The following is a 14,721-nucleotide window of genomic DNA, read 5'->3' as shown; positions in this document are numbered from 1 at the left end:
AAGAATATATGATCATTATTGTTTTTTTTAGAGCAAAAAAAATAAATTTATCAACCAAGGCTGGGTAGTGTAACATCCCAAATTTTGTAATAATATTTTAATTACTATATATGTATATATATATATATATATATATATATATATATATATATGGGAATTTTCATATTGAATTATTGATGAGGATGTGTATTGGATGGTGGTGTAAATACGTGAGATGATTATAGATGTGTACAAGTGTGTTTGAATATGTTTGGGACCGGATTGAAAAATTGACTAAGTGTCAGGTGCAGAGAGTTGTTACTGCAGCGAGAGATGTCTCGCTGTAGAGAGCTCTAGGAGGAAGACGTGAAATTGTCGCTTTCTCGCTGTTGCGATAAAGCGACAATTTAAGGTGCATTTCTGGATGCAGTCTCGCTGCAGCGAGATCCTCTCGATTCTGCAGAAATCAAGGTATAGTTTTCTCTAAGTTTTTCACTGTAGCGACAAGGGCGTCGCTGCAGTGAGGCCTCTCTCGCTGCAGCGAGAATGTGTCGTTGTAGCGAGCATGTCGCGATTAGAGGGGTATTTGAAGGGTTTATGGTTCGAGCAACCCATTTCTCATCCCTCCCTTTGAAATCCTTTCGATTCTCTCTACTCCTAACTCGTTCCTACCGATTAAATTGCCTCCAAAGTGGTTTGAGAGCTAGATTAAAGGTTAAAATCAAGTTTGAGACGCTTGGAGGTAAGTTTATCAGTAGGGTTTCGGTTTCTTGCCCCATCTTCTTGTATTCTTGGTTTCTCATGGGGTTTCCATGGTTTAGGGACGAAGGATCCGTGTGGAGAGCTATTCTATCGTTGATTTCGTGGTGGGTTTCCATTCCAAGGTAAGGAAGAGTAAATCTCAAACCCTAACCTCTCTTGGGTAGCTAAAATGAGGGATTCGTAACTATTTTGTTTACTATTTAAATGTAATTTGTAATAAAGGCTATGAATAAATCTGTTCTTAAAGGAATATTACACTTTCAATGCGAAAATATCATTTGGGAGTAGTTAGAATAATGTCCAACCTTAGGATAGATGACTCTATGGCTATTATTGAGAAATGTGAGTGATGGATTGTATGACTGGGCCGAATCTGGAGGTGTCCGACCTCCGGCACCTTGTATTGATTGTGTGACGTGTGAACTTGTGTGATGAAATTTTATGTTGGATGAATATTTAATGATGATTGAGGTATGTTGAGATTGGTTGATGATGCTTGCATGATGAATGACATGATTATTGTATATGTGTTGTTTAATAGTTGAAATATGCCTAATGAGTGAACCGGTAACATAAATGCAAGTGTGTGTGAGCATGTTGATGATTGAATAAAGTAAATGGTTAGAAATGGGTGTAGATGACATATTGAATGTTGTTGAAAATGAATATAAGTTGTGTGTTGTGACTAAATGTGGGCACTGTATGTCGTATGCGAATATGAATGTGAATGAAATGCTGGAAAGAGTAATTGTAATAAGAGAGTCAGAATAGATGAATAAATATAATTACAATACAAGTATTGTGGTACAATCCAAGGACGTACTCATAATGTATGTATTGTAATACACCAAATTATTTGGTTAAGGCTCACGTATTATGACTCGTTGCTCTATAAAAGAGCGTGGAAAGAATAAGAAATATGGTGGTAAGTTTAGATAGCTACAGTGATACAACTGGGGGTATAGAGTCCGGAGAAGATTTGAAAAATCTTGTGGAAATAAGAGTGGTGAATGCTTGTGTAGATAGTGCACAACGATTTGCTGAAAATAAAAGCATTCACAGGCCACACACTCATTTCCTGACGAGGCTCCTGACTATATCTTTGCTAAAAAGGGCTGGGTCAGCACACATGTATCCGTGTTGCTGCGGCTAACCGGCAACTATCTAAGCTATGAAATCCTCAAGGGATCCTAGGGGCATTGAATGTAAATGTGAAAGGGTGATGTGCATGAGGTAGTATAGAAATGGTGCAATTGAAATATATGCATTGTGTCATGTTAGTTGATGTTGTCGCGATATATGTGTTGTAGTACATCGACAGGTATGATTGAGACACATGTGTGGTGACATATTGATTGACATGTTGTAAAACATGCATTGTGACGTGCATGATAGTAAGCAGATGCATGTTATAAAAGTTAGTGAATATGATTAGTTGTTTATCTTGCGTGTATTATTTTGTGATAGTAAGAAGTTTGATTTGAGTGTTATTGTGAATTAATCCTTGTTGATTGGTGTTATTAAGTACGGTCTATGCATGTGAATATTTATTTATGTTAAACCAGATATTTAGTGGGGCGAAAGATACTCACCCTTACCAATATTTTCAGATGATGAATGTCAAGAGAGAAAGGTGTCTGCTCGTCTTAGAATCATAGTCCAAGGTATTAAAGGGAAGACTGCTCTGTAGAGATTAGAAATGTTTAAGAAATTGTACTATTTTATTCAAATTGTAATTTGTGATAATTAAATTGTGTAAAGGATTTTAAAGGCCAAATTTAGAATTTATAGTATTTGGGTCAATTTGGTTAAAATTATTTCATTATCGTCCTTAGCAAAAATATCAATTTTATATGTATTCGTAGTGAGTTATATGTTTTGTTAAAAATAAAGTTAAATTTTATCTAATTATCTCAAGTTTTAAAATTTTATCTTTAAAATAATATGAAACTTTCACAATAAAAAATTTGTAAATTTTGTTATTATAGAGTTTGAGAGTGAAACTAACTAAATTATTTTCTATTCACATAAAAGTTTGTTTATTTAAATAAAAAAAATAAAGGTGTTATAGGTAACAGGCTAGCTATTGAAAGCAAACTAGAACTACAATCATGACGTTCTTTAATCCGAATACCATTTAGAAGAGAAGAAAAAAGAATAAAAGAATCGAACACACATCTTCAAGAAATTGAGACATTTTGAAAATAATCCATAAGAAAGTACAAGCCTAAAGCTTAATTTTCCTCGCGAACTACGCTTGCTCATGTCGTTGTTAATCAAGTTTCAAGAGTTACTATTAGCGCTACAACCAATGCATAATCGATGTTCGGGGAGACGGTCACAAGGTACTTTTCTCTGCTAAATATTGTACCAAGCTTCTTATTTATCTGCAAAAAAAGCAAATATCTCCATAAATTTTGTTTTTCAATTGTAATTAGCTCTGCCAGGCATCTAGAATTTCAAAAGCAAAAACAAACAATATACAGAATATCTTTAAGCCAAATGCAAACACTAATGACTTTAAGACAAAGATAAAAAAATAAAAGAAACTATTAAAAAACTTTGTGAATGCATTTTTTTCTAGTTATTTTTAATGCACTTAAACATGATTTTTAAAGTCGACAAATGAGTCGATCAGCTTGAATATATTTATCAAAACATACAGAGTTTGTGTTATTAAATTCAAGATTCAAATAAATTCATATTTTTCAATCCGAACAATTAAACCCAAATAAAACTGAGCTTGATGCAGGTTGATTCAATTTCTTAAATTTGCTATCCAATAATAATAACAATAATTTTAACGCATCTTTCTATCTTTAAATTTATTCTTCTATTATATTTTTTGAAATTAATTATTTTATTATTTGATATTTTATTATTAAATTTTCATTATAAACATATACAACGTGTTGAAAAAACAAACCTGGGCAACAACAGTGTCAGAATCACCGATGTAAACATCCCAAGAATGTCCAAACCAAGTTGCTTTGACCTTGAAGTCACAAACTTCAGTGGTATTGTTTGCCAAGAACACATTTAATTTGGTCCTTAGCTGGAACAATGAGGATCGCTTCCGAATAAAGATAAGATCCCTGGGTTCTGTGCTTTTGCCTCTAAATGCTTCCCAGCTATCATTTGCTGCCAGTAGCTGCATCATCGAAGAACTTTCATGTTAAGTTTCAAATCCAACCTTTAAAATATTTCAATCGTTGATTATGAAATGTTGATTACGTAATTGTTCAATTCGACGTTATACGAAGAATGCTACATTTTTTAATTTTGTCTTTCACATGCATATATGCCTTTGTTATACTCCGTATTAACCTACCTTAAACAGATAACATGTTTCATTGCTCACAATTATCACTCCATATCAAATGTTAGGACAAGAAGATGTGACTCCACCTATGCATATCGCACACTTTCCATGTTAAATATACATTGATATATTGATGCACATGATAATAGTATTAATGTATTGAATTATATTAAAATTTATAACTTTGATAAAAAAAATAGTATATATAATATTTTATCATGTGCATACGAAAAAAATAAATAAAATTTTTTACAAACAAAATTTTATTAATTTAAGAGGCGCATAAGTTAGACAGATAGGAAATGAAGATAGGAATTGAGAAGTCGATGAACGAACCGCTCTTCGAAGATGGACAATTGGGTTTCCGTAAGCGTCAAATAAGAAAAGGTGTTGGCGGGGTGTTACTATGGTTACGCGAGAACTCTTAACAGTGAAAATGATGTTCCCCTTGATGTCTGTGACAGTGAAATTATCACCTCTAGTTCTCTCCTTCGTGATGATCAGATCAACGTGATTTCGACCTGCAATGGCAGTTATATATATATAATTAATAATAAACCTCTAATTATCAACATGCAATATATGTCCAACCCGCATAAAGATACATACCAGGGGCAATGTACTGAGGTTCGATGATGGCAGTGGCAAAGGGTGGTGATGGGTTTGCCATGATATCGAAAGTTGAAGTTCAAAGAGTGGCAGAAGAATATATGTGTTTGCTTGTTAATGTTGTTGTAGAATCAGATGTTTGCGGTACTAAACCTTGTTATATATATATATGTTATGCGATTAGAAATGGTCAACCAAGTTGGAGGGAGGTTTCTTGGCAGATAAGTATGAACTTCAAATACCAGATGACTTGGTTGAATTGCATTCTTTCTTTGACTCTTGATTTGTCTATTAATTAGAAACGTTCTTGTAAGTGTATTGCTGCATGCACTTCAATTGAAACACGCTCTATTACTTGTCATGATTGATGAACGTGTCAACTTTTTGTTTATGAAATAAAAAGAAATGAGACTATTATGCGCAGGTACGAAATGAACTAAGTCTGAATATATAAGAAGTTACGTAGTACAAAAAACAAACGTAAACATCATCCATCCATATTATATAGGATTTATTTTCAATATTGTTATAGAAAAATATAATTTTAATTTTTATAAATATAATTTAATTTAATTTTAATTATCTAAATATTTTGTTTATTTTACTCCACATAAATTTTTAAAAAATTAAAATATTTTTTCACTAATTAATGATGATATGACAAACATCTATTTATATTATTATGTAGTATATATGTTTAAATATATATTACATCATTAATAAATAGTGATGGAGACTATTTTAAAATTAAACATGTTTATAAAAATTAAAAATATAATTTATTTTATAATTTTCTTTTGATTTTATATAAATTTAACTTAAGGTGCTCATGATTGTCAAGTCAGCCTAAAACTGACAGAGAATAGTCTTAATTATCGAACCTAGTTGAAGTATTTTTGGATGGGGCTCAAGTCATATTTCAGGCCGATTTGATTCACCGTTTTGTAACGTTTTGAGACTCGTAATTATTTTTTGTTGACAAAAAAAAGATGACTTGTAGTTTTTTAAAATAAGGATCAATTGAATAGTTAGTTGACCTAAATTCATACCATATTCCTAGTTTTATTTTGATATCAATCATTGATAAATTACTTTTTATCAACAATCTTTTATTAAAAGAAGTTTCAGTTTAAGGTTTTGGTTTGTGTTCATTCTTCGGACAATCCCAAATCAGAATTGGTTATTCTTTGTTCATTCTATGCTATTTCTCTGTTCCTCGTCAAATCCGAATGGTGAGACACCCTTTATCCAAGAGTGCCAACAAATACCTCAGAAAATTCAGAAAATGGCCACACTCTCCTTACAAGACTTCATGGCACCACAATTTTGGTGAAGAACAAGCTATGCAAATCCTCAAACAAGCAACTATTGAAATGCGTTCTTCCCAACAATCCCAAAGACACAACCTTCACTACCCTTTTCTTCTCTCCACTCTTCTTGATTCCTTCAAAGGTTATAGCTGTGACCCAACTCCAAAAGCTTACTACTTTGTCTTCAAAACCTTAACCAACACTTCCCAATTGCAGGACATTCCTCCTGTTCTTGACCACCTTGAGCACATGGAGAAGTTTGAAACACCTGAATTCATCTTTGTGTACCTTATTAGGTTCTATGGTCTTGCTGACATGGTCCAAGATGCTGTTGATTTGTTCTTCAGAATCCCTAAGTTCAGGTGCACACCAACTGTTTGTTCATTGAACTTGGTTCTCTCACTGCTTTGTAGGAAGAGAGAGTGGCTCAAAATGGTGCCCCAGATCTTGTTAAAGAGCCAGCATATGAATATTCGCATTGAGGAATCAACTTTTCAGGTTTTGATCAAGGCCTTGTGTAGAATTAAGAGGGTGGATTATGCTATTAAGATACTGAATTTTATGATAGAAGATGGGTATAGTTTGGATGGGAAGATAAGTTCTTTGATAATATCATCATTGTGTGAACAAAAGGATTTGACCAGTGTTGAGGCTTTGGTTGTTTGGGGGGATATGAGAAAACTAGGATTTTGTCCTAGTGTCATGGATTGTACAAATATGATTAAGTTCTTGGTGAAGGAAGGGAGGGGTATGGATGCTTTGGAGATTCTGAACCGGATGAAAGAAGATGGACTTAAACCTGATATTGTTTGTTATACTATGGTCTTGAGTGGGATGGTAGCAGAGGCGGAATATATGAAGTTAGATGAACTGTTTGATGAAATTCTTGTATTTGGACTGGTTCCTGATATTTATACTTATAATGTGTATATAAATGGTTTGTGTAAGCAGAACAATGTAGATGAGGCACTTCAGATTGTTGCTTCTATGGATGACTTAGGATGCAAAGCGAATGTGGTCACTTACAATACTTTATTGGCTGCCTTGTGTTTAGCAGGGGATTTAGGTAAGGCAAGGGGGATAATGAAGGAGATGGTGTTGAAGGGTGTTGAGCTCAACTTGCATACATACAGGATCATGCTTGATGGTTTGGTTGATAAAGCTGAGCCTAGTGAAGCATGTCTTCTGTTGGAGGAAATGTTGGAGAAGTGTTTATATCCTAGATCTTCAACATTTGATAATATCATTTTTCAGATGTGCCAAAAGGGCTTGTGTACTAAAGCTGTGGAATTGACCAAGAAAATTGTTGCAAAAGGTTTTGCCCCAGGAACCAGGGCTTGGGAAGCATTGCTTCTTATCTCCGGATCTGAACTTAGGTACTCAGAAACCACATTTTCTGGCTTGTTGAGTCCAAATTAATATCAGTTATTAAATTGGCTTGGGTGATATATCTGATTTGGAAGTTTATTGGACTCTATATTTGATTTAAGAGCTAAACCTCATTAGTAGTTAACAAACTAGATATGTCATGAAATCTTCAACCAACATGTTGCAAGAAAAATCACTAATTGTTTAATCATGCTTCGTGTATAAGCCATTTTTTAATAACATTCATGAGGTAATTCCTTTTGCAATTAAACACCAAAAACATTTGTTTTAACCGGGATTTCATGTACAGAATCTAATTAATTTTGAAAGAGGATTTAGGGGTCTTTTCAGATTAAGAATTCTGGTGTTGTTGGTGCTGCACTCTTTGAAGAGTGTCTACAATTTAACAGTTTGTAAGTAAAGCTCTTACCTTAATCCTTACATTTATAGTTTTCCTTGTGACTTGTGAACTACACTTGTATAGGCTCAAGTTAGTCTGGTTTGTAGACTTCTGTTTAATTATCGCGAAACTAAAATCATTAATTTCCATACCTTTTCATTGTTTATTGATATCTCCCTTCTAATAACCTAGTCATCATGAGTTAGATGAATATGTCTGTTAAGATCCACTGTAATGTTAAACGAGGGATGCAAAGATGCTATCATTGTTTATTCCATCGCCATCTTTGTTCATTCCTTTAGAAATACACTAGAAAGATACTCGTGCTCCCTCACGGGTTTCAATTAATAATACGATATACTTATTTTAATAGTATTTATGAAGATAATATTAAATTTTATTGTCGAAATACTATATATATATATATTCTAACAAATTTCACCTTACGTATAAATATCAAAAGGAATTCTTTCAATTTTTTTGTAATTATGATGAATGTTGGAGCGCTTGAGTTCTTTAATAGAATTCTACAGTATAACGGATCAGTTAGTTTTTCGGAATCCTTTTATAAAGCCAACTTATCTACGTAGTTTTTCTATAATCTTTTATCAATAATCACTTGAATTTTTACATAGCTACTTTGTTTAATGAAATAATAAATGGATGAAATTTAATTTTGGAATTTTTTTTTTTTGGGGGCATTATTATGCATGGTATTCATATTCTCCTATTTGAATCCTGTAAGAATAGTGTAGTGATGGCTTTGAAAAATAAAAATATTAGTCTGTTAAGGGGTTTGAGAGGCTAGTTTAAATTATAACGAAGGTATAACAAAATCTCATTCCCAAATCCAATGGACCAGACCACATAATTATTCTACAATTGATATTTTTTATATTAGCATCAATTTATTAAGCATTATTACAAATATATTAAGAGACAACCAATGTTTGACCCATTTTATACTTTTTGTATTGGAAATATCACTCACTATACTATGAGCATGTAAGATGACTTATTATAATGCACTACTATATTAAATTGTAGAAACTCCATTTATTTTCCTCTTCTTGGTAGCATTTTGAACACCTATTCCACATGCATTCCTTTTATCTGTCCTGATAGAAAAGCCAGTTCACTTACCGTCTAATGAAAGTCTTCTTAAACATGAAAAAAGAAGGATTTGAAATCAACAAAATGGGAAATTAATTTTTATATTTATTTAATTAAAATTTGTTACTAAATGATGCTCATGATTTGCAAAACTTAAATTATAGAAATAATATGCTAAGAATAAGTGATTGCAAATTTACATGAACAGAACATACCTCCTAACAAATGGATCAATATTTGTTATAATCCCGTCATCAATCTCATCAAATTCCTGAAGAAAAATTGAGATTATTAGAAAATCTAATAATTAAGGAGACCGAGTTTCCATTAAATATACAACAATGATAATTTCTTGAGGTAAATCGGTAGCTTTGGAAGCATTCGATTATCTGTTTCCAGCAGGCTCAACTTTTTTTCTTCTTCTAATTCTGTAGTTGTATATACTATGCCAAACATGTTCATGAGAAATCAGAGATTGGAGAAGGATTTTACACTTGATCCAAACTTTTTATTTAACTTACATCTATTAGCTAATAAAATAATAAATTATAATTCGTTAAATGTAAATTAAATAAAAAAAACTCATATCAAATGTAAAATTTTTTAAATTTATACTAGTGTAAGAAAATTCTTATATATATATAATTACCCGTGTATAAAAAAAGTAAGAGATATAAAAAACTATTATAATTATAGATATTTTTAATTAAAATTAATTAATTAACTGATTTTCTGAATCTATGTATTAGAACGGTAAGCAATGAACAGACAGAAAAAAAAAAGTACATACATTTGTTTAAAAAAACAATTTTAGTAGAATAATGTTATAGTTTATAATAAATCTGTTGAAACAAACGCAAAATCTATTCAAACCCCTCCCTTTAGTTGAGTTGGTTTTCGACATTATTATTACTGCAGAAAGATAAATCAATATGGTGAAAAAAAATTGCATTTGTTCACCAAGAATGTGTGAAAATAGAAATAAATAATAATAATAATAATAATAATAATAATAATTAAAAAATAATTAAATATATATATTAATGTAATTCAGTCAATATAACTTACGCCTACTAGTAATTCAAATAAAATATGAATATACTATATCTTTTTAGAAAAATGTCATTTTAATGTTTTAAAATTGATATATATTATAGCTTATAACTCATTATAATAATTTATAACTTTCTATTACAACACATTATTAAAATAATTATACGAAATAAAATTAATATGTGAAATAGAACATTAAAAATAAAAAATTGCATTTTCATTTCATTACATGAAAGAATGCAATTAAATAAGATTTATATAAGAAAACAAAAATGTATGTCCTAATTGATTACTTACTTAAAGATAAGAAAAGAAACTAAAATAGTTAAAAATATGTATTATTAATAACAATTGAGGCAGTCCAATTGATTTATATTAAATCTTGATCATCGGCTGTTACAGCCATTATCCCTTTCACAAGTTGGAGGATGCTTGAAAAGAAGTGCATGAAATTAGTGAGGTTTTGAGTAAATATGTTATAAGGAGTGAAAATTGAAAGGAGTCACATGACTCTACATGAGTTTTTTGTGAACAATATATCAATCAATGTTCAAGTGTTTCATTCATTCATGAAAAAAAATGATTAACAATAATGTGAAGAGTGGTCACAGTAGAATGTTGAAGGTTATGTTAAAGAGATCTTCAAATTGTTGAAAAGATAAGTTAGCCATTGCAACATAATAGTGACAAATACAAGTACTCGATATTCTACCTTGGTGGATGATCGTGATATGACGAATTAGTTCTTTGAATACTAAGAAAGAGACCGTCCTTAAAAAACAATAACAAAAAATAGATCATTGGTTGTCAATACAGCCTCCCTACTCAGTATCTGAGAATCTTAGCAATTGGACATCAATACTACAAGGGAAGAATAAAACTTTTCTTAAAGCATTTTTGAAATAACAAAAGAACTTAGAGTTGCACAATGATGAACTTCAATGGATTTAGCCATAAATTGGCTAAGTTGTTAAGTGGCAAAGGAGATATCAAGGCATGAAATTGTCGAATACAATAATCGTCTAACAAGGCAACAACAAGCAAGTGTCTTGAAATAAAGTTCTAGAATCTTGAAAGCGTATTGTAGGATTCAGAAGAGAATTAGTTGGTTTACAATGATTAAGTCCAATATCTACTAGAAAGTCAAGGCAATGCTTGCTTTGACAAACAGTTATACCAAAATAAGAGTGAGTTACCTCAAGACCAAGGAAAAAATTTAAAGTTCTAAGATCTCAATCTAAAAGAAAGAGAATAAAACATTCTTGATTGTTAAAAACTTTAAAAGAGAATCTCCAACAAGAATGATGTCACTAACATAGATGAGCAAAATCATAAAGGAATATGTAGTTGTTTTAACAAAGAGAGAATGATCTACATGAGCTTGAGTGTGTCTGTGATAAAACAAAATACTAGTTAACTTTTCAATTCATTTTTTGTTAGCTTGTTTGAGTTCGTAAAGAGATTATTTAAGTAATTTACAAACTTGATTAGGTTTAGAAGTGACTACTCTTTGAGGTACCATCATTTATGTGTCCTCTTATAGATATCCATGAAGAAATGCATTATTAATGTCAAGTTGGTGTAAATGTCAAGAGTATCCGAACAATAAATAGTTTTGGAACTAGTATGAAAGTATCAAAATAGTCAAGCTCTTCAATTTGGTTATACAATTTTGCCATTAGACATGCTTTGAATCATTTAATTGTACAATCTGTTTTGTGTTTTATTTTATATACCTATTTATTTCTAATAGACATTATATTCAAAATGAGGTCTATGAGAATCCAAGTCTTACTAGATTCGAGAGCCTATAGTTCAGCAACCATAGCCTCTTTCCAACAACAATGCTTACAAGTTTCAATTTATGAAGTAGGCTCCTTGATGGTTGATAAAGAAAGTGTGTATCGATAAAATGATAAGGAGAAATTACCATATAATATGAAAGATGAAAGCGAATACATATATTTAGTGAGTATCAAGCTACAAATATAATTATCAAGGTGTGTTGGTAGTCATTTTGGTCTAGTTGACTATTACGAAGTTGAGGTAAATATCTAGGTCACATGAGGATCATCTTGAGATCCATAATCTTGAGGATCATTTAGAACATCATCATCAGATTTAGCAATGTTGTTAGGGGTCTGGAGCATAGAGGTTAAGTATCATCTTCCAAATAGATTTAAGTAGGAAAAAGTGGTGGAGATCAATTTATTGAACACTTGAAAAGGAAAGATTGAGTCATTGCGAGAAACAATAATCTCCTTAATAGAAAGATTTAAAACAATGAAACCTTTTAAACCAGTTTTTACCTAAGTAAAGCACATTGTGTACTACTTGTGTCTCTTAATAACTGAAGTGCTCAAATAACATAATAAGCCAAATGTATACAAGGTACAAAGATTAAATACCTAACCATGCAGACGTTCAAAGGGGGAAGGATTGTTAAATATCAAAATAGGTATACAATTGATTAGATAGGTAGCATGAAGTGTTGCATATGGCCAATAAGATTTAGGCAACTTAGATTAGAACATAAGAGTTATGTTCACATTAAGGATTTGTTAATGATGTCTCTCTACACAACTATTCCATTAAGGTGTTTTTAAAAAAAATTCATTAATGAATAATTCTATTAAAGTATAGAATTTCAACATATTAAACTCTGGACCATTATCACTATAAATTGTCTTAACATGAGTATTAAATTAAACTTTTTCTATTTTAATAAAATTATGAACATAAGTTTATACTTTTCTTTTAATTTTTAGCATAATCCATATATAGTGTGAATAGTCATAAAAAATGGTTGAAAAATACAAAAATATTGTAATAAAATAATAGAGTATAGACCTAAAATGTCAAGATGGACAAGATCAAAAATCTTTTTTGCATTATTTTTACTTATAGTGTATGGCAAATGTTTTTGTTTAGAGTAATGAATAAAATATCACATGCTCTATGCTTATACAAAGAAATTTATGGATATCTTTTACTAAGTATAGACATTTTGTTTTGAAAAAAATGACCTAAGTATAGATGCCAAATAACTCTAAAGGTTTGTGATGTTATGTTATTCACCATAGATCATATGTCTTTATTTAATTCTCTTTGTTATACTATCTACATCCAAGTAATAGAGTCCATTAATTTGCTTGCTCAAACCAATCAATATCTAGTTCTTCAATTTTGGTATAAGACAACAATCAAACTCAAGAGCTACAAGACAATTAAGTAATATTATTAATTTTGATATTGAAATCAAGTTAAAGATAAATTGTGAATGATATAACACAACAATTAGATAAAAATATTGTGAGAAATATATTGTGCATGCATACAATATTAAGATCTTATCTTTATTAGACAGACTAACACCAAATGGATCAATTTGCCTCATTGTTTCAAAATATCTCAATGAAAAACAAATTAATATGATTAATGGCACTAGTGTCTAATATCTATGTTTCTGCAAATAAATTCAATGAATTAATCAAAGGTGAGCTAAGGTTACCTGTAACCTAATGGCTCCTTGTGAAACAAGAATTGACTGCTCTTGAAATTACTTGATTGACATTGTGCATTGTTGATGCATGTACATTCTGTAATAAATTTAGAATATGCTATTATTATTCAAGAGTAATCATAGATGATGGATTGGATTTTTTATCTTTGACAAAAATTGTATCTTCATTCTTTGTATTGATACTTTCTTCTACAAGATTACTCACAAAACTGAGTAATCTTTTCAAAATTGAGTAGAGTTTCAAATTGTCTTTCTTGTTATAATACCATAGACAAAATACAGTTGAGATTGGGAAATGGGTCCATAAATAAGATATGAGATCATACACTCGCATATTGTTCATTTAATTCAGTCAAAAATTGCATTACATAATCTTGGTTAAATAATTGAGAATTATACATTGTAGCACATTAACAAATTACTACATAAGAGCATTGAGAAAATGTTCAGTAGTATTCCAATTCCTCCAATAAAACATTCAATTTAGTAAAGAAATATATGACTGAAAATGCTCCTTGTCATAAAGCATATACCTCTTGTTGTAATTGAGATACTCAAATCAAATTATCTTATGAAAATCGCTCATTTAAATCATTTTAGGCATTTACTACATTTTCAATATACATAATACTTTATGCAATTGATATCAAAATTAAATATTTCATGAAAGCACTAAATTATTGTTGTGCTCCTAAGTTTTATATAATAAACCTGTTGATTTTGGAATATCAATTATGCAATCAACAAACCTATATTTATTCTTTAAAATAAAAACTCACCTCATTACATGAGTTCATGAATAGTACCTTTCACCAGAAAAAAATAATGAAATAACGATTGTAATAGGACTTTTATTTAAATAAATATAAAAGATAAGACTTTCATTTGGATAATTTCTATTTGTTTAAAACTAGAAGCATAGCAAGAATCTGGATATTATCTAAGGAATAAATCTGATGTGTGAAATAAAACTCCATGAATAAAAAAAATTGTATTTCCATCTCATTGCACATAAAAATGCATTACAATAAAATTTATATAAGAAAATAAAAAATGCATGTCTTAACTAATTCTATTACTAAAAAGATAAGAAAAAAAATTAAAAAAGTTAAAATGTGTATTATTAATAACAATTTAGACAATTTAATTAATTTATGCTAAATCTTTATCATCTACTACCTCCATTAATAATAACTACTAAAATTCAAAAAGTAAAATCATACATCTCAACGCAATTTCTTTTGAAACACATAAAAAATTTATAAATATAAATGTAATTTAA

The 14,721-nt window shown here is 30.3% G+C and overlaps 2 protein-coding genes across 2 annotated transcripts; one reads left to right on the top strand and one right to left on the bottom strand.

Annotated features, from left to right (window-relative positions):
• Positions 1-3,017: 3,017 nt before the first annotated feature.
• LOC113862457 (protein LURP-one-related 15-like) lies at positions 3,018-4,781 on the bottom strand. The gene is made up of 4 exons (XM_027495542.1): positions 4,673-4,781; positions 4,400-4,584; positions 3,668-3,892; positions 3,018-3,128 (listed from the first exon to the last, which is right to left on the bottom strand). The coding sequence occupies exons 1-4, from the start codon at positions 4,731-4,733 to the stop codon at positions 3,018-3,020; spliced, it is 582 nt and encodes a 193-aa protein (XP_027351343.1). The 5' UTR covers positions 4,734-4,781.
• Positions 4,782-5,899: 1,118 nt separating this feature from the next.
• LOC113863722 (pentatricopeptide repeat-containing protein At2g38420, mitochondrial) lies at positions 5,900-7,448 on the top strand. The gene has a single exon (XM_027497399.1). It carries the CDS (start codon positions 5,902-5,904, stop codon positions 7,399-7,401), a length of 1,500 nt encoding a protein of 499 aa, XP_027353200.1. The 5' UTR covers positions 5,900-5,901; the 3' UTR covers positions 7,402-7,448.
• Positions 7,449-14,721: the final 7,273 nt, after the last annotated feature.

The sequence above is a fragment of the Abrus precatorius genome, unplaced genomic scaffold, assembly GCF_003935025.1.
Source record: "Abrus precatorius isolate BTA unplaced genomic scaffold, Abrus_2018 Scaffold3, whole genome shotgun sequence".
Classification (NCBI taxonomy): domain Eukaryota; kingdom Viridiplantae; phylum Streptophyta; class Magnoliopsida; order Fabales; family Fabaceae; genus Abrus; species Abrus precatorius.
This window is presented reverse-complemented; position numbering and strand designations above follow the sequence as displayed.

Excerpts from the sequence above, each read along its gene's own strand:
- LOC113862457 (XM_027495542.1), bottom strand. The coding sequence starts at position 4,733 with ATGGCAAACCCATCACCACCCTTTGCCACTGCCATCATCGAACCTCAG. Across the intron at positions 3,893-4,399 it reads TTGTCCATCTTCGAAGAGCG|CTACTGGCAGCAAATGATAG; the intron begins GTTCGTTCATCG and ends TCGATGATGCAG. Across the intron at positions 3,129-3,667 it reads CTGACACTGTTGTTGCCCAG|ATAAATAAGAAGCTTGGTAC; the intron begins GTTTGTTTTTTC and ends CTTTTTTTGCAG.
- LOC113863722 (XM_027497399.1), top strand. The coding sequence starts at position 5,902 with ATGGTGAGACACCCTTTATCCAAGAGTGCCAACAAATACCTCAGAAAA.